At 42.2% G+C, this 27,063-nt stretch overlaps 1 protein-coding gene across 2 annotated transcripts in view; it reads right to left on the bottom strand.

The window, feature by feature from the left end:
• The window catches only part of LOC130307919 (fructose-1,6-bisphosphatase isozyme 2), a 40,042-nt gene extending 17,314 nt beyond the window's left edge, over positions 1 to 22,728 (bottom strand). The window contains exons 1-5 of one of the 2 annotated variants that reach the window (XM_056552205.1): positions 22,437 to 22,728; positions 12,981 to 13,143; positions 9,901 to 9,993; positions 5,019 to 5,159; positions 4,783 to 4,920 (exon numbers count right to left, since the gene is read on the bottom strand). In XM_056552205.1, the coding sequence (XP_056408180.1) occupies positions 4,783 to 4,920; positions 5,019 to 5,159; positions 9,901 to 9,993; positions 12,981 to 13,143; positions 22,437 to 22,606 (705 nt within the window). In that variant the 5' untranslated portion in view covers positions 22,607 to 22,728. Of the gene's footprint in view, positions 1 to 4,782; positions 4,921 to 5,018; positions 5,160 to 9,900; positions 9,994 to 12,980; positions 13,144 to 22,205; positions 22,281 to 22,436 lie in introns of those variants that run through there. The other variant, XM_056552206.1, reaches the window with a different exon arrangement.
• Positions 22,729 to 27,063: the final 4,335 nt, after the last annotated feature.

Consider the following 27,063-nt stretch of genomic DNA (forward strand, 5'->3'; position numbering starts at 1 on the left):
AGAATACTGTCACTAGATATTCCTACTTAGACGTGTTAAAGGAATGGTTTAGGCCAGAGATAGAGGAAGATACGCCAAATGTTGTCTTTGAGCAGGATGGTGCATCTCCACATTTCCATTTAGATGTTGGCAATACCTGAATGAAACTCTAACAAAATGTTGGGTCAGCTGCACTGGAAACAACAATTTCCCAATGTTGCCCTACTCTCCATGATCGCCAGATCTAAAACACTGTGACTTCTATCTGTGGGACTACGTTAAAGACACAGTGTATCTGCCTATAATGACCTGGGACAATGCATCACTGAAAGACTGGAGTCCATATGCAAGGATTTGCTAGCGTGCATATGGACAGAACTGGACTACCGCCTAGACATCTGCCATGTCACGTGGAAATCATTTGAGCATGTGAAGTGTCTAGATAAAACTTGGAGAAAGTGTGTCTTTTCATGTTATTAAGTTTTGTTTTATAAAACAGTCATATACAGTAAATGATATAAACAACAGTTCTATAAAAGTGTGTAGATAAACTGTAGAGCATCAGTATGGTGTAATATGGTTGGTCAACAGGTCCTATGGGAAAAAAAACCCTTGCTTATAACATGAGTAATTTACCATCGCAGAGTCTAAAGGGTTAATGCCGGGCATCAGCCCGATCGGTGATGCCCGGCATTAACACTGGGTCCTAGCTGCCGATAGCAGTCTGGACCCATCAGGTATGAAACGTGGCATACAGGTAAGCCCTCCGTCCCCAACAGGTTAAAGGTAACCTCCCACATGAAAAATGCAGTCCAATCTGCAGGCATCATATTATAGAGCAGGAAATGCTGAGCAGATTGATATATAGTTTTCTGAGAAAAGTTCCAGGATAGTTATAGTTATAGTTATTTACTTATGTACATCTCTGCTCATTCTGGGACAAGTGGTCATTTGGACAGTCCTACTGTGATTGACAGCTCTCTATATGCACACTGTATCACCAAGTAGGCCCATCCACATGACTTCTTTAGGCTAGGTTTCTACTTTTTTTTTTGGGGGGGGGGGGGTAAAAATGGCAAGAAAAACGCAAATTTTGCCGCATGGCTTTTTTTCGCCCAAAATAGGCTGTGGCCAGATGTTCACTGTAAATCAATAAGAAATCGCTAAATTCTTATTCTACTTGGTGTTTTTTTTTTTTTTTTATCCTTTTGGTGTTTTTTCACTCTTTTTTGGTGTTTTTCAGCTCCTTGGCAGTTTTCCAAAATCGCAGCATGTTGAGGCACTGGCGATTTTTTTCTCAAAACCGTGGCGTTTTTCTCCCATAGAAGTCCATGGGAGTGAAAAAATGCCAAGAAAAACGATATGTATGTTTTAACTTTGCCATTTTTGCAGGTGGTTTTTATTCTTTTTTGGACTTAAGCGATCCAAAAAAGTGATGGAGATACCTTTTTTTTTAATAAAATTTCATAGGGTGCCATAAAAAAATAAAAAAAAATAAAAAAAGATACACTAGTGAAGGAAAAAATTGGATCTAACGAAATTTATCTTTTTTATAACAGCATTTTTATGAATTTTTGAAACAGGGATCAATTTATGTGGGTGGGCAGGGACCTAAAAATGTAGCCGAAAATAATAAAAATGTAATGTGTATGTTTTTTCACTTATTTTTCTTTATTATTTTTTTTAGGTGGTACTACTACTCCCAGCATGGAACACCCTGTTCCATGATGGGAGTAGTAGAACCTGTACTAATTGACAGATTGCCCGTTGTGATCCTCCTGTATAATGTATAGATGCGGCCAGTTGCTCTATTATGGTCCCCTGCACTGGCGTATATATACACCTATTCATATTTCCCACAGCTATCTGTGGGAAATATTAATAGGTGTATATACACGTCAGTGCAGGGGACCATAGAAGAGCGGCCGCCCACATCTATACATTATACAAGAGGATCACAGCGTGTCAGGCGTGACATCCACTGTGATCTTTCCTTAACTGCAGGTACTACTACTCCCAACATGGATCACACTTTGCTCCATGCTGGGAGCTGTAGTACCTGCATTAATAGACAGATCGCAGAGTGTGTAATTTCTGACACCTGTTGCGATCTGTCTATTAATGCAGGTACTACAGCTCCCAGCATGGAGCAGAGTGTGATCCATGTTGGGAGTAGTAGTACCTGCAGGTAAGAACAGATCACAGTGGGTATCACTCCTGACACCCACTGCGATCATCCTTTATCCCTGAGATCAGGAGCGGCTTTCTCCTGCGCTCGCATCTCTGCACTATACTCTGGCCGGCCACTCACTCATATGTCCCTCAGAGAGCGGTGATTGGCTGCAACATCCGGCCAACCCTCACTCTGGGCGGAAAATATGAATGAGTAATGTTCTATTCACATCACTGGCCGTTCGGAGTATAGTGCAGAGATGCGAGTGCTATATTGAGCCGCTCCGCATCTCCGCTATATTATGGACAATCGCATTGGGTGTCACGACTGACACACAGGAAGATGTGTCTATTAGTACAGGTACTACTACTCCCATCATAGAACAGTCTGTTCCATGCTGGGATTAGTAGTACTACCTACAAAATTTAAAAAATATAGAGAAAAAAAAAGAAACACACACACACACACACACACACACACACTTTATTAAAACTTAATTCAAATTTTGTTATAAAATATATAGATTTTGTTAACTACAATTTTTTCCATCACTACTGCATCTTTTTTTTTGGTACCCAACAAATTTTGGGTACCAAATAAAACTGCCAAGGTGCAATTTCCACACAAATGAAAGAATGCCAGAAAAAACTCCAGATACAGGAAATTGCACTGCCGTTTTTTCAGACGTTTATTCCAAACAAAAAACCAAGTAGGAACGACTAAATGATAAGTTATCCTAGACATTTTCCAAAACACAATTTATCAGTCTTCTCAGCATCTCCTGCTCTGCAACAAGTTGCCTTTAAATAGGACCTCCTTTTCAATGTGACCGGTTAATGTTAATGTAATTTTAGAATAAAAGGATTCCGAATGCTTCTAAAGTGGAGGGACACTTTAAATTTATGCTTTCGGTTTCAAGCTTAAATGCTGATTAACAATTATTTACATAGTCCCATAACTTTCACTTTGTGAAATGTGAAGTAGATGTGAGCCTGGCAGACAGCCCAGGGTTCCCTCTATGACATAAGAGGTAATCCACATCTAGGGATTTTCCCTTGTCCAGATTATTCAGCCTAGTACAAAATGGAAAACTATCTTGAGTTCAATGGTAAACAGTACTAAATAGGACTGTAAGAAAATAAATACAAACAGGCAGCAACTATTAAAAGGGGTATTCCACCCCAGACATCTTATCCCCTATGCAAAAAATAGGGGACAAGATGTCTGATGGCAGGGGGTCCTGCCGCTGGGGACCCCTGCGATCTCTGCAGTACCACCCTGCCATCATCACTACAGAGCAAACTCTGTGCGTGATGACGGGGTGAAGAAGGGGACAGAGCACCGTCATGTCATGGCTCCACCCCCGTTACTTCACGCCCCACCCCCTTAATACAAGTCTATGGTCCTGAAATGTCCATTCTTGAAGCAGAAAATAATCCTCATCAATGGGGCTTTTAATCCACAATGATTCCAGGTAGGGGTACTCCGGATGGAAAACAATTATTTTTTTTTTAATCAACTGGTGCCAAAAAGTTTAACAAATTTGTAAATTACTTCTATTAAAAAAATCTTAATCCTTACAGTACTTAGCTGCTGTATAATACAGAAGAAGTTTTTTATTTTTCAATTTCCTTTCTGTCTGACTACAGTGCTGACACCTCTGTTTATGTCAGGAACTGTCCAGAGCAGGTTAGGTTTGCTATAGGGAATTGTTCTTGATCTGGACAGTTCCTGACATGGACAGAGGTGTCAGCAGAGAGCACTGTGGACAGACAGAAAACAAATTTAAAAAAAAGAAATGAACTTCCTCTGTATTATACAGCAGCTGATAGTACTGGAAGGATTAAGATTTCTTAATAGAAGTTATTTACAAATCTGTTTCACCTTCTGGCACCAGTTGAAATATATATTATATATATATATTCTCCACCGGAGTACCCCTTTAAGGCAGAATCCACATGGAAATCCTGCATGGAATCTGCTTCAAGTAGAGCATTTCGGCTTTTCCTCGTCATTTCCCTTGTGATTTTCTCAGTGTGAACAGATCACGGATGCACAAAGAAAATTCAGTGAGGAATTATTCCTAGCATACAGTCCAGGCAGAATTCTGCTGAAAGAATGAATGTATTCATTCTTTCAGTGGGTGTGGAATGCCAAATTTAAAGTCCACAGTGTGAATAGGTCAACGGAAAACCTATTCTCCCCAATGTTAAATTCACGCAGTGGAATTCCGCTCGGAAATTCTGTAATGTGAACATACCCTATCAGTATGGTTAATCACACTAAAAGGCAAAAGGACACCAACCTGTATGAACCCAGCATTGAATACAAGAGATGGTCTTTCTGGTAGAGAGCTCACGCACAGTATATTTAAAAAAAAAAAAAAAAAGTGTATGTAGTCTGACACATTATATATATATATATATATATATATATATATATATATATATATATATATATATATATATATATATATATATATATATATATATATATATATATACACACACACACACACACACACACACACACACACACACACACACACACACACTATATAAAACATACATACATACATACACACTATATAAAACTAACACCTATTAAATAAAAGAGGATTTTTCTCTTACTGGAGGAAACTTTTTGTTCTGTAAGTACTCCGTTATTGCAGGATCAAAGTATTTTGCATAGCCCTCATTGAGACTGTAAATCTTTCCTTTCTTCTTAATTTTAACATTTTGGTCAACCAAAACAAATTCACCCAGCCCCTGCAAAAAAAATTAAAAAATAAAATAAACAGCAGTTTATTTATTCCTCATCTTATCCATTATGTTCTCTGTCCAAGAACACATTTTGCCATGCTTACAGGATCTAACATGAAGCAGTCCACTCCCTGGCCAGTCGAGAGCGCCACAAGTGTTGCACTTCCATACAAAGCATAGCCAGCTGCCACAATGGTTCGTCCAGGCTGCAGAGCATCTTGTTCACAGGGTTCTGTATCTGTTGTCTGAAAAATAACAGACAACATTGCCAATCCAATAGTCTTATAGAATAGCATTTTATCATCATTTTTCCTTCTATTCAACACCAAACATTACAGTAATACAGGTAAATAACAGCTTGGTTGAGTAGATTTTCATAGAAATAATCTGGAATTCTGGAACCAATTAAATCTAAATCTGTAAGGCCAAGTTTTTTTTTGTGGCAAAAACAAAAGCAAAAATGCCACAACTGTCGCACAGCATTGTTGGCAGAGAGTCAATGTGGAATTCTGAAATGCCAAACTCATTTTGCGTTTGGTGGTTTTTTTTCCTGCTGTTCAGCATTTTGAGCTCATTGGTAGTTTCCCAAAATTGCAGCATGCTGATTGAGACTATGCTATTTATTGCAAAGACATCTTGGCGTTTCTCTCCTAGAGAAGTCCCCAGATCCAGCAGGGCAGGAGGTGTACATAGTATACCTCTTGCTCATCAAGAACATATAGTAAAGCAGGGATAACTAAAGATCACTGGTATTCTGTAACCTCTAGCTGGGCTGAACACTCTGCCAGGGCCCAGCAAGTAAAAAAGTTAACTAGTGCTGCTGAACAGCCATAGTTAACTGGTTAGGGTGTATATGGTATATAGCCATCTATATAGATGGCTCTATACTGTAAACAGTAATCACACATCTATTTACCCTCCTCATTCCTGCTGGGCCTCTTCCTGATGTAAACCTGCCTTTAGTGATGAAGTTACTAGAGACAGTACAACACATCAAGATGACAGACAGGAACGAGAGTGGTGATCAAACCATTGCCTAAGGTGTGTATAACTGATGCAACATCAATAATACAGCAGGGCAATAAAATACCCATAAGCCCATATATATCTAATCTAAACAATTTTATAATTTCTAAAGGTGAAATGTGGCTGCTCAGAGATTATGTATTGGAAATCGCTTTCTGTAAACAGTCATTCAGGAATTCTTTGTCTGCAGTGCTGAGCGGGTCTCCCATGGTCACACCCATGACTCTCCATTTGGCACACACAGGTGCTGATTTCTGGATTACAACCCCAGTTAATGTTTAATCCCCTTATGAAACAGCAATTCACTGGTATCATATGAGATTTTTACAGAAAGATCAATATAAACAAAACACACCTATAGGGAATGTGCAATCAGAAACGGATCTATTATTGTAACTTTTATAAAAATAAAAGAAAAGTTTTATACAAGTTTTAATATGTAAACATATTTTAAAGATGTTTTTATTTTCTAGTTCACTATGTATAAACAAATCCTGTAATATTGCAGTTTTTTTGTTTGTTTGTTTTTTTAACACTTGCCGCTGTACCTCATAATAGGATAAAACTTCCGTTTCTGTAGAGGCCACTTCTTAGTCATGTCATCACAGAGAGGATTACAATCAAAGGTACACCCTTTATATAGATAACACAGGGCCATTCACAATAGACTGGGACAGACTAGGACCAAATATATAGGCCCAGGCATTTTAGACTATGCAGGCCCTGAATAATAACCCTGGCAGACATCATGCCCCCTAAAAATACGGCCACACAGTAATTCTTATTAGGTTGGCAGGATTCCACCCCTGTACTGTCCTTTTCCAGATCCCTCTGTTACCGAGACCCCTTGAATCCTTCTCCATACCCATCTTTATTCACCTTCTTCAGACTCCCAAGTCCCCTCAGACCCTCTGTCCTCCTCCTCCAGACCCCTAAGCCCCCCAAGATTCCTTTGCCCCCCCCCCCCAGGCCCCTAAGTCCTGTCCTCCTCTTCCAGAACCCTCTGTTCTCAAGACTACTAAGTTTCCCCAAACCCCTCTGTTCTTTTCCAGACTCCTCTGCCCCCCCCCCCAAGCCCTTTATCACTCAGACCCTCAAGTCCTCCTTCAGCTCCTCTGTCCTGCTCCAGAACCCCAAGTCCTTCTTCAAATCCCCCCGTCACCCCCACACCCCTGGGTCCCCCCAGACCCCTTGTCCTCCTCCTCCAGAGCCCTAAGTCCTCCCAGACCCCTTAACTTCCTCCAAACCCTTAACTCCCCCAGGGCCCCTCTGTGCTCCTCCTGCTCCATACTCCTTTTCTCCCCAGAACCCTCTGTTTTCCTCCTTTATACTGCTTCCCCCCCCCCCCCCACAGACCTCCCTTTCCTCCCTCTCCATACTACTCTTGCCCCACCCCCCAAGGCCCCTCTTTCCTCCTCCACACTACTCTGCCCCCAGACTCCACTGTCTTCCTCCTCCATACTCCTATTCCCCTCCAGACCCATCTGTGCTCCTCCTCCTCCTCCTCCATATTCCTGTCCCCCCGACCTCTCTATCCTCTTCCTTCTTTATACTCCTGCCCCCCAGACCTTCTGTTGTTCTCCCCCATACTACTCTGCCCCCAGACCCCTCTGTCCTCCTCCTCAATAGTGCTCTGTCCCTCCCCAGAACCCTATGTCCTTCTGCATCATACAACTCGGCCTTCCACAGCCCACTCTTGCCTCCTCCTACATATTGCTCTTTTAACTGCCCACCTACCTTTACCTCCAGCCCCTCCAACCCCTGTGTCTGGCATCTGGGCAGATGGACGTCTCGGCCCATTGGGCAAATGCTCAAGTCATCTCCAGGCTACAGATTCTTTTGATCCATATGGCTACTGTAAAGCACCCCTCTAAATACTGTGCAGCTTATGTAGTTTGACTGTCCCCATAATTATGTTCTAGACCAGTGGTTCTTAACCTTGTTGGAGGTACTGAACCCCACCAGTTTCATATGCACATTCACCGAACCCCTCTTAATTGGAAAAATAAAATATGATTTTATCAAATTCAAAACATAGGAGGTATATATTTAAGTATATATTTATGTGGTAAGCCGTTGGGGTAGGGGTAGTGTAGTCAGGGTGTTGCTTCAGTATATCAGGGGTTAAGGTTAACCCTATCACTCGTGACACCAGGCTGAGGGCTAGTATGCTGAGGTAATTCTCCGGCCTATCGCCGCCCTTCCCAGTAACGATAGGTGCATGCATATAATGACTGAAGGTCCACAAGGTAGTTGAACTTGAACATGGATAAACTTTACTTAAAGACTTGCGGTACATCCAATGAACAGTAACAGTCTCATTAATACAGTCTCCGTACACCTCAGTGACTGACAGTTGTTGCAGACCTTGACTTTTTATATAAGTCTCAGAATTTAGGGTAATTTGCGAAGATCCGTCCGGATTTAGGGGTTAGATATGGTTCGGTGATCTTGCAGAGTGCGTAGGGATTGATTACACTCACAGTTTAGGAAAGATCAGCCGTCGCTGCAAGGCTCGGGCCTAAACTCACTGATGACAGCAGCGCAGATCCTTCCCTGTCAACAGCCCAGGAACAAGAGAGCGAGACATGGCCGCCGCACCCTTATGTGGGCAGGGGCGGGGCCTTTTTGGATTGGGCCATGGTCAGCTGTCACTCACCGTTACATAGCCTGATGGGTGAACACCTGACTTCCTCCAAAAGGTCCTATACACAGAAACCATAGAGTCTTTGGAACGCATCACGTGACCCGCAGGTCCTGCGACACTAACTAGGTAAGTACACTTACTATATAAATATATACACACACATTAAATTTTAATTACAAAAGGGGTGATAAGGGGCTAGCTAAGGATGAGGACCCCACCTACACCTAGGGACTCTGACTTTGGGAACCTCACTACAAGGCAACGGATGCAATCCGGTGCCGGGACACCACATTTATACATAGGTACACAAAATGAACAAAATCATTAAGAACAAAACCATTAAAACATGATTTTCACACAAAAACATAATGAATATTTACTGCAAATCAGTGTGACTTCTGCTGTTGTCTTTCAGAGACCAGTTCAGAAATGTGCGGCTTTACCTTGGCAAGTGCCACTCATGTCATTTTCGCAACAATGGGAGTGTTCCCCCACATTAGGCAGGCAGTGTTCCCCCCCCCCCCACATCAGGCAGGCAGTGTTCCCCCCCCCACATCAGGAAGGAAGTGCCCCCCCCACATCAGGCAGGCAGTGTTCCCCCCCCCCCCCACATCAGGCAGGCAGTGTTCCCCCCCACATCAGGCAGGCAGTGTTCCCCCCCCACCACATCAGGCAGGCAGTGTTCCCCCCCCCCCCACCACATCAGGCAGGCAGTGTTCCCCCCCCCCCCACATCAGGCAGGCAGTGTTCCCCCCCCCCCCACATCAGGCAGGCAGTGTTTCCCCCCCCCCCCCACATCAGGCAGGCAGTGTTTCCCCCCCCCCCCACATCAGGCAGGCAGTGTTTCCCCCCCCCCCCCCCACATCAGGCAGGCAGTGTTCCCCCCCCCCCCACATCAGGCAGGCAGTGTCTCTCCCCCCCCCCCCATTAGGCAGGCAGTGTCTCTCCCCCCCCCCCCCCATTAGGCAGGCAGTGTTCTATTGCTGCTATTAGACTGTTTCTACAGTGCTAATCTCCCACAGTACATAGGTGTAATTACAGTGTAACATATGCAACTCTAGGCACATAAGGTAATTTAAGCAATGATATTTTACATCATCTCACAGCCACCACTTTGTTATAATCATCCTCAGCAAAGTCCCCAAAATGTGGCATTATAATTTAATGATCTAGGATTATGAATTATTCCAGCCCAATGTGAATTTGTTACCAGTGTATCTTACATTAAATAAGCTGCAAGTTGTCCTCTTTCCCACAATGCAATAAAATCAATAGTTTTAGTTCAATAACACATAAGCTAGTAAATGACCTACCTTTCTGTAAATGGCAAATATTGTTCCAATTGATGCTAAGCAGTCTATATTGGAAGAACCATCAAGAGGGTCAAAACACACAATATATTTACCCTGAAAGAAAACATTTCATTAAATCACTTGTCATTTTGACAGACATATACAGACAACTGCATAACCACAGAGTTAGAGATGAGCGAACTTACAGTAAATTCGATTCGTCAGGAACTTCTCGGCTCGGCAGTTGATGACTTTTCCTGCATAAATTAGTTCAGCTTTCAGGTGCTCCGGTGGGCTGGAAAAGGTGGATACAGTCCTGGGAGACTCTTTCCTAGTAATGTATCCACATTTTCCAGCCCACCGGAGCACCTGAAGGCTGAACTATTTTACGCAGGATAAGTCATCAACTGCCGAGCCGAGAAGTTCGTGACGAATCGAATTTACTGTAAGTTCGCTCATCTCTACACAGAGTAACAAAATGTTCAAGCTACATCTATATAGATTTGTGTTGACACAAAAATCATGTAAGAGACATGTAAAACATGATGTCATTTAGGAGCATTCGTGAGGTTAAGCTGCATCGCCATCTGCTGGCTACTTGCAATACATACTTAGTCACACTAAATGAAAAGAGAGACACTAATGTAAATAAAGGTGCATATAAACTGCAAATGTGTATAAATAATATGTAAAAACATGCAGATTTCGCTATATATTTACTTTATAAATCTACTTTTCTGATCTTTTGTGAATGCTACCTGCGCATATCCACATTATTTTGCCACATGAATATGTAGGTTGTATAAGAACCAGTGGATCTCTCTTTAGGGTGTAGTTACATGTACAGGATTTGAAGCTGAAGATTTTATGATGCAAAGTTCAATGTAAACTAAGTGACTGAACACAGTAACAAATCTGCAGCTTCAACAAATATGCGTAGGATATTTTACATGTGAATAAACGCTTAAAGGGGTATTTTTTTTAAATCAACTGGTGCCAGAAAGTTAAACAGATTTGTAAATTACTTCTATTAAAAAATCTTAATCCTTCCTGTACTTATTAGCTGCTGAATACTACAGCGGAAATTATTTTCTTTTTGAAACACAGAACTGTCTGCTGACATCACGAGCACAGTGCTCTCTGCGGACATCTCTGTCCATTTTATGAACTGCCCAGAACAGCATATGTTTGCTATGGGGATTTCCTTTTACCCTGGACAGTTCCTAAAATGGACAGAGATGTCAGCAGAGAGCACTGTGCTCGTGATGTCAGCAGAGAGCTCTGTGTTTCAAACGGAAAAGAATTTCCACTGAAGTATTCAGCAGCTAATAAGTACAGGAAGGATTAAGATTTTTTAATAGAAGCAATTTACAATCTGTAGCATCCAGCCTTACCTAAGCAACTTTCAGTTTTTTATGATGTGCGAATGTTTCATGTAGGCATTACAAAGTCGCAAATACATTCAAAATGTTGCAATTCATAGCCATGTCAGACCTGGCTTACAATAATGCCTTTGTAGAGTTCTTTTAAAAAAAAAAGTCTCACAAAAAGTCCCAACTGAGACTTTTATGTCAGAAAAGAGAGTAGGAATCATACTGAGTGGTTTTCTGTCATGATTTATTGCTAATGTGCGACAAATTTATAACCCACTTGTGATCGTATGATAAATGTGTCACACAAGCAGAACTAAAGCAAAAAAAAAAACGCAACTTCAAAACGTACTTTCCAAAGACAGCAATGAGAAATGTCCCTCTGTGTCCACAAATTATGAGCAAAAGCAACAAGCTGGGTAACTCTTCTAGAGACTGTGACCAATGGGTTTGCTACCACTTAAAGTGACAGTAACAGTCAAGCATGTTGTGCCTCCATGTGAGACAATAATGGTTTCCGGTTTTGCACCATAGTTACATAGTTACATAGTTACATAGTTAGTACGGTCGAAAAAAGACATATGTCCAACAAGTTCAACCAGGGAATTGAAGGGTAGGGGTGTGGCGCGATATTGGGGAAGGGATGGGATTTTATATTTCTTCATAAGCATTAATCTTATTTTGTTCCATGAATGTATCTAATCCTGTTTTAAAGCTATTAATTGTTCCTGCTGTGACCAGTTCCTGAGGTAGACCGTTCCATAAATTCACAGTCCTCACGGTAAAGAAGGCGTGTCGCCCCTTGAGACTAAACTTTTTCTTCTCCAGACGGAGGGAGTGCCCCCTCGTCCTTTGGGGGGGTTTAACCTGGAACAGTTTTTCTCCATATTTTTTGTATGGGCCATTTATATACTTATATACGTTTATCATATCCCCCCTTAAACGTCTCTTCTCAAGACTAAACAATTGTAACTCCTTTAATCGCTCCTCATAGCTAAGATGATCCATGCCCCATATTAGTTTAGTTGCGCGTCTCTGCACCCTCTCCAGCTCCACAGTGTCCCTTCTATGAACAGGTGACCAAAACTGAACAGCATATTCCATATTCCATAAAGTGTCTGCGACATGTGCCAGAAAAGTAATTGTGCTTTGACAACTGGGGCCTGGTTTCTTTTGCTGACATCCAGATTACCGCATCTGCAGAAACAATGAATTAATGCATTTATTGTTTCTGCGGCTTCTTCACGAAAATGCATTGCCGTCTATGAAGATGGCACATTTTTTAAAAAACAGTCCTAGCCCTGCCAGAACATGCGCCAACAAAATCAGCGGAATGTCCACCCATGTTTTCCAGGAGGACATTCCTAAATTTTTTCACTGTGTGAACATGGCCTAAAGGCCCTTGCACACTGAGGAAATTCAGCAAAAAAATTCCTTGCTGAATTTCCTCTGTGGATCTGTGATGTGTTCACATAAAAAATGCTGGAACCCTCTACCTCTCCATGCCATAATCAGTGCACACTGAGGACCTATTCACACTACAGAAATTCAGAGCGGAAAAATTCCATTTGGAAATTTTGGTGCAGAAGCCTCAAGTCTTCACTCACCTCACTCCACTCGCCAGAAAAAAATACCAGAAGCATTTCATTTTTGCTGGCATTTTCTGAGGTGTAAAAACAAAAAAAAAAAAATAAGTCGAAACTTAGTCTGACAATGATAACTTAAACTTACTTGCTTATCTTTTGGTGTAATAATGATTTCTTTGTTTTCCTCAGAAACCATGCCACATGTGGAATATGAGGATATCAGCATATTTATCACAAGATCATTAGACAGGACATCCAGTTTCTTCACTTCATCCCCAGTTACATTCACACTTCCGGCAATGCCAAACCTAAACGTGCAAGAAGATCAAAAATGTCAGCTAATAGATAGTAAAAGCTGGTTACAGTCTATGAACTAATTCACTGCAGTGAGGCTATACAGTCATGGCTGTAAATGTTGGCACCCCTGAATTTTTCTAGAAAATGAAGTATTTCTCACAGGAAAGGATTGCAGTAACACATGTTTTGCTATACACATGTTTATTCCCTTTGGGTGTATTGGAACTAAACCAAAAAAGGGAGGAAAAAAAGCAAATTGGACATAATGTGACACCAAACTCCAAAAATGGGCTGGACAAAATTATTGGCACTCTTTCAAAATTGTGGAAAAATCAGATTGTTACAAGCATGTGAATCATACCTGAAAGCAGATAACAAGGAGAGAAGTTCACTTAGTCTTTGCATTGTGTGCCACACTAAGCATGGACAACAGAAAGAGGAGAAGAGAACTGTCTGAGGACTTGAGAACCAAAATTGTGGAAAAATATCAACAATCTCAAGGTTACAAGTCCATCTCCAGAGATCTAGATTTGTCTTTGTCCACAGTGCGCAACATTATCAAGAAGTTTGCAACCCATGGCACTGTAGCTAATCTCCCAGGGGGTAGATGGAAGAGAAAAATTGATGAAAAGGTGTCAACGCAGGATAGTTGATAAGCAGCCCCAAACAAGTTCCAAAGATATTCAAGCTGTCCTGCAGGCTCAGGGAGCATCAGTGTGAGCGCAAACTATCCGTCAACATTTAAATAAAAGCGAAGCGCTATGGCAGGAGACCCGGGAGGACCCCACTGCTGACACAGACATAAAAAAGCAAGACTACATTTTGCCAAAATGAACTTGAATAAGCCAAAATCCTTCTGGGAAAACTTCTTGTGGACAGATGAGATCAAGATAGAGGTTTTTGGTAAAGCACATCATTCTACAGTTTACCGAAAACAGAATGAGGCCTACAAAGAAAAGAACACAGTACCTACAGTGAAATATAGTGGAGGTTCAATGATGTTTTGGGGTTGTTTTGCTGCCTCTGGCACTGGGTGCCTTGAATGTGTGCAAGGCATCATGAAATCTGAGGATTACCAACGGATTTTTGGTCGCACTGAACAGCCCAGTGTCAGAAAGCTGGGTTAGTGTCTGAGATCTTGGGTCTTCCAGCAGGACAATGACCCCAAAAATACGTCAAAAAGCCCCCAGAAATGGATGGCAACAAAGTGCTGGAGAGTTCTGAAGTGGCCAGCAATGAGTCCAGATCTAAATCCCATTAAACACCTGTGGAGAGATCTTAAAATTGCTGTTGGGAAAAGGCGCCCTTCCAATAAGAGAGACCTGGAGAAGTTTGCAAAGGAAGAGTGGTCCAACATTCCGGCTGAGAGGTGTAAGAAGCTTATTGATGGTTATAGGAAGTTACTGATTTCAGTTATTTTTTTCAAAAGGGTGTACAACCAAATATTAAGTTAAGGGTGACAATAATTTTGTCCAGACCATTTTTGGAGTTTGGTGTGACATTATGTCCAATTTGCTTTTTTTCCTCCATTTTTTAATTTAGTTCCAATATACACAAAGGGAATAAACATGTGTATAGAAAAACATGTGTTACTGCAATCCTTTTCTGTGAGAAATACTTCATTTTCTTGAAAAATTTCAGGGGTGCCAACATTTACAGTCATGACTGTGTGTGTGTGTTAGCCGAAACGTCGCATTGTCTCTCTTGATGCAATAAAGACCCTGTAGCTTGCACTTTACCTGGACCTGGTGTTGGGTGCTGTTTCCTTGCGGAGGAAGTTCTAATTATATATAAATATCCCACACACACACACTGTTTGGTGTCTTTTGGGGGCATAAATCAGTCCCAAAAAAAAAAAAAAAATTAATTAAAAAAAACAACCATTTATGGAATAAAAGAATCCCTCAAAAAAAAAAAAAAAAAAAAAACCTAAATGTGGCCATAAAACATGATATAATATGGTAGTCATTTGGGTGGTCCTATTCTGTGTATAAGGTGCATACAGAGAGAGTTGTCAATCACTCTCGCCCACTTGGCTACCTAGCCCAGAATGAGATTTTATTCAATATTACAAGTTCTCCTGATCTTTTCCTACAAAACTGTATATCAATCTGCTCAGCTCCCCCTGCTCTATAACATGATGGCTCTAGATCCAGCAGCATTTTCAATGTGACAGGTTCCCTTTACGAGAAAACACCCTGATTCTCTTCACAGTCTCCTAGATGCCACCTCCTAACATGATGACCTTGCACCTAGATTATTTTATAAACTACCTGAGGAAAGGTGTTGACAGCCGAGACATCAGAATGTAAAACAAACAAAGGCTGGTGTGTAGAATCTTCTGCAGAAAAACTCATGACCTCTCTTTTTTCATGCACAGATCTGAAAATTAGAAAACTGAGAAACCATCCCATGCAGTTTTCTACATGAGGCCGCAGCACTACTCCCACCCTAAAAAGAACAGCAAATATTAAAGTGCATTGTCATCAACTATCAACACCAAACAGCTAGCATCCTCCCATTTCCGAGCAGCTGACCACTTAACCCCTAAACGACGCAGGGTTTTTCTGCTTTTGCATTTTCATTTTTTCCTCATCACCTTCTAAAAATCATAATGCTTTCAATTTTGCACATAAAATTCCATATGATGGCTTATTTCTTGCGCCACCAATTCTACTTTCCAGTGACATTAGTCATTTTACCCCCAAAATCCACGGTGAAATGGGGAAAAAAAATTCCTTGTGCGACAAAATTGAAGAAAAAAATTTCATTTTGTAACTTTTGGGGGCTTACGTTTCTACACAGTGCATTTTTCAGAAAAAAAAAAAAAAAAAAAAACACCTTATCTTTATTCTGTAGGTCCATACGGTTAAAATGATACCCTACTTATATAGGATGGATATTGTCGTACTTCAGAAAAAAAATCATAACTACATGCAGGAAAATTTATATGTTAAAAATTTTTATAATTTTTATAATGTATTTTTATAATTCGGACATTTTCGCACGCGGCGATACCACATATGTTTATTTTTATTTACAGTTTTTTTTTTATGGGAAAAGGGGGGTGATTCAAACTGTTATTAGGGAAGGGGTTAAACTACCTTGGTTTACTTATTTTTTTTTTTCACTTTTTTTTGCAGTGCTATAGCTCCCATAGGGACCTATAACACTGCACACACTGATCTCTTATGCTGATCCCTGCAAAGCCATAGCTTTGCATGGATCAGCAAGATAGCTGAGGCCTGGAGCAATCAGACCCCGATCGGATGCCGCGGAGACAGGTAAGGGGACCTCCGTTCGTTTCCGAGCAGATCGGAACATCGCAATGTCCCGATCAGCCCGACTGAGCTGCCGGGAAGCGTTTACTTTCACATTCAGACGCAGCGGTCAACTTTGATCGCCGCGTCTCAAGGGTTAATAGCACGCGGCACAACGATTGGCGCTGCACACTGTTAGCCCAGGGTCCCGGCTATGAATAGCAGATGGGACCGACCCGTTGTGATGCGGGGTCATGGTGTGACCCCGTTTTAAACACCGGGCATAGGGCGTACAGGTAAATTCCATAGTCTGAACCTAGCCTAAGAGTCTCCTTTGTCCTCCACTCTTTACCTGTATTAATCGTACCTGTTTGAACTTCTCATCAGTATAAAAGAAACCTGTCCACAACCTCAAACAGTCACACTCCAAACTCCCCTATGGCTTAGACCAAAGAGCTGTCGAAGGACACCAGAAACAATATTGTTGACCTGCACCAGGCTGGGAAGACAATCTGCAATAGGCAAGCAGCTTGGTGTGAAGAAATCAACTGTGGGAGCAATAATTAGAAAATGGGAGACATACTAGACCACTGATAATCTCCCTCCATCTGGGACTCCACGCAAGATCTCACCCCGTGGTGTCAAAATGATCACAAGCAAAAATTAGCAAGTGAGCAAAAATCCCAGAACCACACAGGGGACCTAATGAATGACCTGCAGAGAGCTGGGACCAAAGTAACAAAGGCTACCATCAGTAACACACTACGCCGCCATGGACTCAAATCATGCAGTGCCAGATGTGTCCCCCTGCTTAAGCCAGTACATGTCTGGGCCGTCTGAAGTTTGCTAGAGAGCATTTGGATGATCCAGAAGAGGACTGGGAGAATGTCATATGGTTAGATAAAACCAAAGTAGAACTTTTTGGCAAAAATTTTACTTGTTGTGTTTGGAGGAGAAAGAATGCTGAGTTGCATCTAAAGAACACCATAAATTCTGTGAAGCATAGGGGTGGAAACATCATGCTTTGGGGCTGTTTTTCAGCAAAGGTCCAGGATGACTGATCCGTGTAAAAGGAAATGATGAATTGTGAGATTTTGATTGAAAACCTCCTTCCATCAGCAAGGGCATTGAAGATGAAACGTGGCTGGGTCTTTCAGCCTGACAATGATCCCAAACACACCGCCCGGACAATAAAGAAATGGGTTTATAAGAAGCTAGCCAGGAACTTCCTAACTAGCCAGTCTCCAGATCTCAACCCCATAGAAAACTTTTGAAGGGAGTTAAAAGTCTGTGTTGCTCAGCAACAGCCCCAAAACATCACTGCTCTAGAGGAGATCTGCATAGAGGAATGGGCGAAAATACCAGTAACAGTGTGTGAAAACCTTGTGTAGACTTACAGAAAACGTTTGACCTCTGTCATTGTCAACAAAGGGTATATAACAAAGTATTGAGATTAACTTTTGTTATTGACCAAATACATATTTTCCCCCATAATTTGCAAATAAATTCTTTAAAAATCAAACTGTGATTTTATGGATTTTTTTTTCTCATTATGTCTCTCATAGTTGAGGTATACCCATAATGAAAATTACAGGCCTCTCATCTTTTTATTTAGGAGAACTTGGGACAATTGGAGGCTTACTACATTTTTGCCCCACTGCATGTTCATAAATATATATATTTTTTTTGTAAACACATTTTGGGCAAAACCGGAAAAAGGGGCCATTTACATTTGGGGAGGGGATTTTTCAAATTTTTTAATACTCCATTCAAAGTGCCGCATTGTCGCAGACATTGATCATGGCACCTGAGAGGTTAATGATGGACGCCAGTACAATCACTAATATCGGCAATTACCGGCGGGGAACTGGCTGCTGATAGCAAGATGCCATAAATGTATGTCCTGGTGCATTACGTACCAGGGCACTAGGACGTACATTTATGTCCTTTGTTGTTAACCTCTTAAGGACCCAGGACGTGTGAGTACGTCCTGGGTCCCGGTCCTGCGATATAACGCGGGGTCACACGGTGACCCGGCATCATATCGCGGCAGGCCCGGCGTCATAGTGAAGCCGGGACCCGCCTCTATTAGCGCGCGGCACTGATCGCGGTGCCGCGCGCTATTAACCCTTTAGCCGCGCGCTCAAAGCTGAGCCACGTGGCTAAAAGTGAAAGTGAAAGTTGCCGGTTAGCTCAGGGAGCTGTTCGGGATCGCCGCGGTATAATCGCGGCATCTTAAACAGCTGTAGCATAGGAGGAAGGTCTCTTACCTTCCTTCCTGCAGTCCGATCGCCGATTGAATGCTTCAAGCCTGAGATCCAGGCTTGAGCATTCAATCGCCGAAAACACTGATTGATCCATTCCTATGGAGATGAATCAATCAGTGTTAAAGATCAGTTAATGCAATGCTATAGCCCCCTATAGGAGCTATAATATTGCATTAAAAAAGTGTAAAAAAATCATTAACCCTTTCAATATTCCCTTCCCCTAATAAAAGTTTGAATCACCCGCCATTTCCAAGAATAAAAAAAACACAGTGTAAATAAAAATAAACATATGTGGTATCGCCACGTGCGGAAATGTCCGAATTATAAAAATATACCGCTTTTTAAACCGCATGTTCAATGGCGTACGCGCCAAAAAAATTCAAAGTCCAAAATAGCGCATTTTTGATCACTTTTTATACCACAAAAAAGTGAATAAAAAGTGATCAAAAAGTCTGATCAGAACAAAAATGGTACCACTAAAAACTTCAGATGACGGCGCAAAAAATGAGCCCTCATAGTGCCCTGAACACAGAAAAAAAAAAAAAAAAAAAAGTTATAGGGGTCAGAAGATGACCATTTTAAACATATAAATTTTCCTGCATGTATTCATGATTTTTTTCTGAAGTGATACAAAATCAAACCTATATAAGTAGGGTATCATTTTAACCGTATGGACCTACAGAATAAAGATATGGTATCATTTTTGCCGAAAAATGTACTGCGTAAAAAACAGAAGCCCCCCAAAACTTACAAAATAGTGTTTTTTCATCAATTTTGTCGCACATTGATTTTTTTTCCCCGTTTCACTGTAGATTTTTGGGTAAAATGACTAATGTCATTACAAAGTAGAATTAGTGACACAAAAAATAAGCCATCATATATAATTTTAGGTGAAAATTTTAAAGAGTTATGATTTTTTTAAGTTAAGGAGGAAAAATTGAAAATTAAAAAATGGAAAAAGCCCGGGTCCTTAAGGGGTTAAACTCACAGGCACTATGGGGGAGATTTATTAAAACCTGTCCAGAGGATAAGTTGACCAGTTACCCATAACAACCAATTATTTTTTTTTTTTAAAGAAGCCATTTCAAAAATGAAAGAAGCAATCTGATTCCTTGCCATGGGCAACTGGCCAACTTTTCCTTTGCACAAGTTTTGATAGATCTCCCCATAAGATTTACTTGCCTTTCTAAAGCAATAAGGCCATGTTCACACAATGCAATTTCCGAGCGGAATCTGGCATAAAATTGCCACTGGGAAATTTCAATTTTTGCTTTCAGTGGGGTTCTGCCGCACCATGCACACAGTGGAATTTCCATGGCAAAGGTTTTGTCACAGAAAATTTGATTCTGGTGTGGAATCTGCTCGAAAATGCACTGCCATTTATGGAGATGGCACATTTCCGATTGGTCCTAGCTGCAGCAGAACATGCTGTTTTCAGAATGTTCTTCTGTATTTTCCAGGTGGACAATCGTCAAAAAATTTCCACCATGTGAACATAGGCCAAGGCTGAAATTCAGCTTTATCCACCACATGGAAATTCTGTTTCAAATTACTTGTGTGTCATGATTTTTGCATGGAGATGTAAAAGAAATTCAGTGAGGAAATGCTGCCATGTGAACATAGCCTTAGCAATATGCTTTACGGAAATCCCTAAGGACATAGGCAATAAGGCTAAGTTCAGACTACAGAATTTCCGCCTGCAATTCCGCTTTGAAATTGCAGGCGTAAATTCCGCTTGCTAAAATGTATAGTGCAGTGAATGGGTTTCCGTTCACAAATTCACACTTCGGAATTTGTGAAGCTGAATTTGTAATACTCGCGGAACACATTGCAGTCTATTGGAGACTGCAGTGTCCTCACGGTCCTAGCGCCGACTGATTCAGTCGGCGCTGGCCACACTCGGAATCTCCGGAGATTCCGTAGTCTGAACCTAGCCTAATAGACAGGAGCTATCTAATTCCAGTGAATGGAAATTGTTAGTGTCCATTCACACTAGGGAATATCTGCCCAGAGAAATTCCAGGAAGACGTGTGCTGCAGTTGCTGCCTAAATGAATCAGCACTCGGACCGCTTAGACATGCGCCATCTCCATTGATGGCAATGCATTTTTGAGCAGATTTCACAAGAACAATGTACCTGTTTATTCTTTTAGTGGAGTCCAGAATGTGAATTTCCATTGTGAAAATTCAGTAGTGCATGGTGCAGCAGAACCCCATTAAAAACAAGAGGAGAACTTCTCTGCTTGTAAATTATGTAGTGTGAACAGGACTTTACTGGGATTACTCTGTGACCTTTGCAAATGTCATTACACAGGAAGAAGGAATCTGAGCTCTAGGCTTCAGCTATTGTGAATATGCTGTGCTCACCAAAAATTGTATAACTCCTATGGAAATGAAGGGAATTGCATCAACAGTATAGCGCAGCTCAGCTGTTTTTCAAATCCCAGGTAGGTCTGTCCACCACATTCAGGTTGAATGGGGCCAGGTGGCCAATGTTTCAGAAGTGGGATCTATCCCTTTTTTTATTGCTGCATCAGTTATTCATTTTATCTTACGACTCATCTACACTGCAATAAAGTGTACAAACAGCATATGCAGCTATATGGTGGTTTTTTGAGGTACCGTCCATAATCTGTAAGGTTACGTTCACATATAGGTACAAAAGTGTAAGTTTTACTTATGGTTTTGGCTAAAAATACTGACCATGAAAATACTATTGGGAAGATTTATTTGAAACTGTGCAGAGGAAAAGTTGACTAGTTGCCCATAGCAACCAGATTGCTACTTTCATTTTTAGAAAGGCCTCTGAAGGACAAAAGAAGCAATCTTGTTGTTATGGGCAACTAGTCCGCTGCACAGGTTTTGATAAATCCTCCCATATGAGTAAATCCAGCTAAGGGTGTGTTCACACTACATTTGTAGTGTACGGTTGCTGGATCCGGTTGGGTGGGGCGAAAACCAGCCCCTCCCGTGTTCCAGCCAGATCTGTCCCGAACCCCATTCAATTCAATGAGCCAACCGGAGTCAAACGCTGGAATACCATGATTTTTGGTCCGGTCAGAAAACCGTATACGGGGAAAAATGAGACAACCGGAGTCAGCATTTGACTACGGTCAGCTCATTGAAATGAATGGGGTTTGGGCCACATCCGGCTGGGATACGGGAGCGGACGTTTTTCGCCTCTCCCACCCGGATCCAGCAACCGTACACTACAAACGTAGAGGATGCAGGCCTGTTTTCTCCAACAGGCACCGGGGTTTTTTGTTGCTGGTAGGCTTTGTTTCCACTTGGCATTTTTTGGGGAAAGCTTTCACTGCAGTTTTGGAGCCAGAAGTGGAATCAGCAGGAAGGAGATGTATTAGTCCTTCCTTTATATTTCCCATTCCTTCCGGCATTGGCTCAAATACTGCAGTGGCAATTTTTGAAAAAAAAACTGCTAAGTGTAAATCAAGCCTTTCAGCAAATCATGGTGTTACATGAAACTGTATGTCATAAAACACCACAGAGGTCAAAAATGCAAAAAAAAATGTAACCGTTCATTCATTACATTTCTTCTTTCTTTCCTTATATGTCTTCTAAAACTAGGATTTTAAAGCCATCAGTATATAAATATATACTTCAGTTTGTTTGTGACTTAGTAAGCCATACATATAACCGCTCTTTTAGTTGTTAGCAAATAGGATTTCTTGTGGTACGAGCATGCTTCCTAACAAGAGCTGACCAGTAGCAAGTGTAGTTACATGTACAGAGGATTACACTTCTAGTTAAAAGGACTCACATATGAGCAATGCCAGCTTTCCTCACGGCAGAAGAAATGGCTTTTATAGCAGTCAGCATGGAATTGAGGAGTTGTGTCAGTTCTCCGGTACCCTTGGCTTGTCTTCCCCTTTCCATGACAAATCGAGTAAGGGTTAACATATCCGTTTCAAAGGGGCTTCTGTCTGACATTTTGCAGGAAATTGGTGTATCTTCTCCACAGAAGAGACCGATAAACTAAAATGCTGGTTATTCGCTCCCTGCAGCTGCTTAATCCGTCCACCCGCTTATAAATGCTTCACCAGTTGGTCTTCAAGAAATGCTACAGAGCACATGTGACCCTGCAGAGTTAAATATAAAAGCCGCAACCCAAAGGCTGGCTGGGGGCTGAGGAATAGTCTGCATGGAGTGTTAATACTGGGGATTCATAGTTAAGCTACATTACCACATTTATTGTGTATATACATTACAATGTAATTGATTTAACCCTAATCCCTGTTTTTCCTTGCATGATGCATTACTTTTATTGTGTAGTAGTGCTGCTGTCATGATCGCAGTAGGATTACACTGTGAGGGAAAAGGATTATATAATGTGTACTTTCTCTTTATTGTATGCTTAACTTGTGCTTTCTTCTGCACTAGAGGTTTACCATGTGATCCTGTGTTGGATTTCATATTATACATATGTGAGCCCTTTATTATCATTATCAGAGGCGGCGCTAGACTTTTTGAGGCCTTAGTCGAAAATAAATCTGAGGCCCCCCCAAGCGCGATAAAAAGAAGAAAAGAACAAAGTAAGCAGGTGATATTAAAATTAACTGTATAAATTGCATATTTGAAGGCAAACTTTAATATATATCATAACCTCGCTATTCACAGCTTATTAATGGCTGCATACTACAGAGGAATTTCTTTTCTTTTTGGATTTCTTTTCTGTCACGACCACAATGCTCTCTGCTGACACCTCTGTCCATTTTAGGAAATGTCCAGAGCAGCATATGTTTGCTATGGGGAATTTCTCCTGCTTTGGACAGTTCCTGACATAGAGGTGTCAGCAGAGAGCACCGTGGTTGTGACAGAAGTGAAATCCAAAAAGAAAAGAATTTCCTCTGTCGTATACAGCCGCTAATAAGTCTGTTTAACTTTCTAGCATCAGTTGATTTATAAAAAGAAAAAAAAAAGCTTTTCACAGGAGTACCTGCCTTTCACCGCTCACTACATCATGGCACAGTCAGATATATAACTCCTCTCTGACTCTGCCATCATATAGTGTGCGGTAAAAAATAGCAACTAGTCCATTTATAAGCCACACACTTTACCTTTTTTGCCTTCTGCTTGGGTGAGGCTGAGGCCTCTTAGATTTATTACAGAAATAGCACAGCAGCACAGAGTATTTCTGGAGGGAACTGTAGTGAGTCAGACTGTCTGTTTCACTACAGTTCCTGCCAGAAATACTCTGTGCTGCTGGGAAGCCTACTCCATCTTCTACCTGCCTTTCACCACCCCCTACATGATGGTACATTCAGAGATATAAGTTATATTTCATATATAACTTATAAGTCAGACTGTGCCATCATGTAGGGAGTGGTGAAAGGCAGGTAGAAGATACATACAACTGTACAATTCATAAGCCACCCACCTGGCCAGGCTACCCTGTTTTGGGTCCATGCAGCTGTCGACTGAGAAGGCCAGCAGAGAGATAAGGGCACTTCTTCGGGTGGACTCTGTACACTGAGGACAAGCCGGGCTCTGTACACAGAGGACAAGCAGGGCTCTGTACCCCGAGGACAAGCAGGGCCCTGTACACTGAGGACAAGCAGGGCTCCGTACACTGAGGACAAGCAGGGCTCCGTACACTGAGGACAAGCAGGGCTCCGTACACTGAGGACAAGCAGGGCTCCGTACACTGAGGACAAGCAGGGCTCCGTACACTGAGGACAAGCAGGGCTCCGTACACTGAGGACAAGCAGGGCTCTGTACACTGAGGACAAGCAGGGCTCTGTACACTGAGGACAAGCAGGGCTCTGTACACTGAGGACAAGCAGGGCTCTGCACACTGAGGACAAGCAGGGCTCTGTACACTGAGAACAAGCAGGTTTCTGCGCACTGAGGACAAGCAGGGCTCTGCACACTGAGGACAAGCAGGGCTCTGCACACTGAGGACAAGCAGGGCTCTGCACACTGAGGACAAGCAGGGCTCTGCACACTGAGGACAAGCAGGGTTCTGTACACTGAGGACAAGCAGGGCTCTGTGCACTGAGGACAAGCAGGGCTCTATGCACTGAGGACAAGCAGGGCTCTGTGCACTGAGGACAAGCAGGGCTCTGTGCACTGAGGACAAGCAGGGCTCTGTGCACTGAGGACAAGCAGGGCTCTGTACACTGAGGACAAGCAGGGCTCTGAACACTGATTTACAAGCAGGGCTCTGTACACTGATGACAAGCAGGGTTCTGTACCTGAGGACAAGCAGGGCAGCGGGCGCACTGATCGGTGGCACAGTGAACTCCGATGTGGCGCTGCTGCACTTAGATGTGAGGTCATGTCATCCCCACGGTGACGTGACCTCAGGTCTAAGTGCAGCAGCACCATGCCGGAGTTCAAAGCGCCTCTCCCAGACAGCCACTGTGGTTCTCTTATAAGGCTGCCTTGGCTGTGTGGGAGATGCAAGCCAGCAGCACCATTCTCTGGGCCCGGGTGTGTGCTGGGCCCGGGTGTCGCAGGCAATTAAAAATGTTTTTTATTTTATTTAATGTGACAGGCGGGTCCTTTTCCCGGCTGGGCCTTCGGACGACGGCCAAATGGACCGGCCGGTCAGTCCGCCCCTGGGCTAAACAATAAAACATTTGACCGGGAAAGGCTGCTGCCATATTTTTAATTATAGCAGCCTGCAGCTCTCTAATTACACGATTTAGGCGGCCAAGAGGCCCCTTTTAGCGCAAGGCCTTAGGCGCCTAATTAGAGAGCCGCCTCTGGTCATTATGGGTAATTATGCTGTGAATATTATATAGTTCTGGTATTTTCTTGCTGTTTAGTAGTAGGATTTATCAAGATGGTATGGTGACAGAGAATTCCCGCTATGGATTGTATGACAGAATGTCCAAAATGCATGTGTGAGAGAACTGCTATGTCCTGTCAATTGCTATGGGAGAAAAAATTCAGATATTTTGCCATTACCCAAGGGCCGTCTCTGCAAAGTGAGGTGCTGTAAATGTCAGAGCTGCTGCAAGGCATTAAAGATAGATCAGGGGTGAGCAGAGAGAGCGAGAGAGACCTGGATGGATTGAAGAGAGCACCCCACATATGTTGACTGAAGTGGAGCATGCACCTGATGTGAAGAACAAGAATTAACAGGAGAGCCAGAATAAAGGTGGGCAAACATCTTCAGCTATCTCTCCCGATTGCGCCATACGCATGAATATTTGGCATGGATGAATGTTCATGTGTTCTCAGTGGAGAGCGGAAAGAGCACCCCCTCTTTGTTAGTCAATCACAGCAGAGGAGGCACACAAAAGGATACACAATCTCCACTTAAAGGGGTACTCCGGCAGAAAACATTTTATTTCAACTCAACTTGTGCCAGAAAGTTAAACAGATTTGTAAATGACTTATTTTTTAAAATCTTAATCCTTCCAGTACTTATCAGCTGCTGTATAATACAGAGTAAGTTCTTTTCTTTTTGAATTTATTTTCTGTCTGTCCACAGTCAGGAACTGTCAAGAGTAGAAGCAAATCCCCATAGCAAACCTCTCCTGTTCTGGACAGTTCCTGATACAGACAGAGGTGTCAGCAGAGAGCACTGTGGTCAGACAGAAAATACATTCAAAAAGCAGCTGATAAGTACTGAAAGGATTAAGATTTTTAAATAGAAGTAATTTACAACTTTCTGTAAAAAAAAAAAAAAAAAAAAAAAATTTAATTTCCACCGGAGTAACCATTTAATGGAAAGGGCACACATAGCACATCCACAGCAGCTGATTGCAAATTTTCAGCTTTGGAATTCTGGAAGCGGAATTTCTGTAGTGGAAAATCTGCAAGCAGATTATGCTGCTACTTAGGCTGGGTTCACACTGTGGAATTTCTGGGCAGAATTTCTGCTGGAGATCGAGCCGGCGGCACTAGAACCGCGCGGACTACATTGCCATCCCCGTAGATGGCAATGCATTTCTGAGCAGATCTCCCAAAAGATCCAGCCTAAGGCTAGGTTCAGACTGCAGAATTTCTGGGCAGAAGATCCAGCCGGAGGGGCTAGGACCGAGCAGACTGCATTACTGCCCCTATAGACTGCAATGCATTTCTGGATTCTTTTGGGAGATCTGCTCAGAAATGCCATCTATGGGGACTGCAATGTAGTCCGCGCAGACCTAGTGCCACCGGCTCGATCTCTGGCAGAAATTCTGCCCAGAAATTCCACAGTGTGAACCTAGCCTAATTGTTGTCAATGGGTTCTGCTTGCGGATTTTCCACTGTAGAAATTGCACTTGTGGAATTCCACAGTGGAAAATCCGCAAGCAGAATTTCAGCTGCAGATGTGCTATGTGTGACCCTAGCCTAAAGCGGAGATTGTTCAATAAGGGAAAAGATTGGCCATCCTGTAGTCACTTTTGTGTAAACTGTCCCCTTTACTGTGCCTTGCCAACAACTAGGAGCTG

This window comes from Hyla sarda, chromosome 1 (genome assembly GCF_029499605.1).
Source record: "Hyla sarda isolate aHylSar1 chromosome 1, aHylSar1.hap1, whole genome shotgun sequence".
Lineage (NCBI taxonomy): Eukaryota > Metazoa > Chordata > Amphibia > Anura > Hylidae > Hyla > Hyla sarda.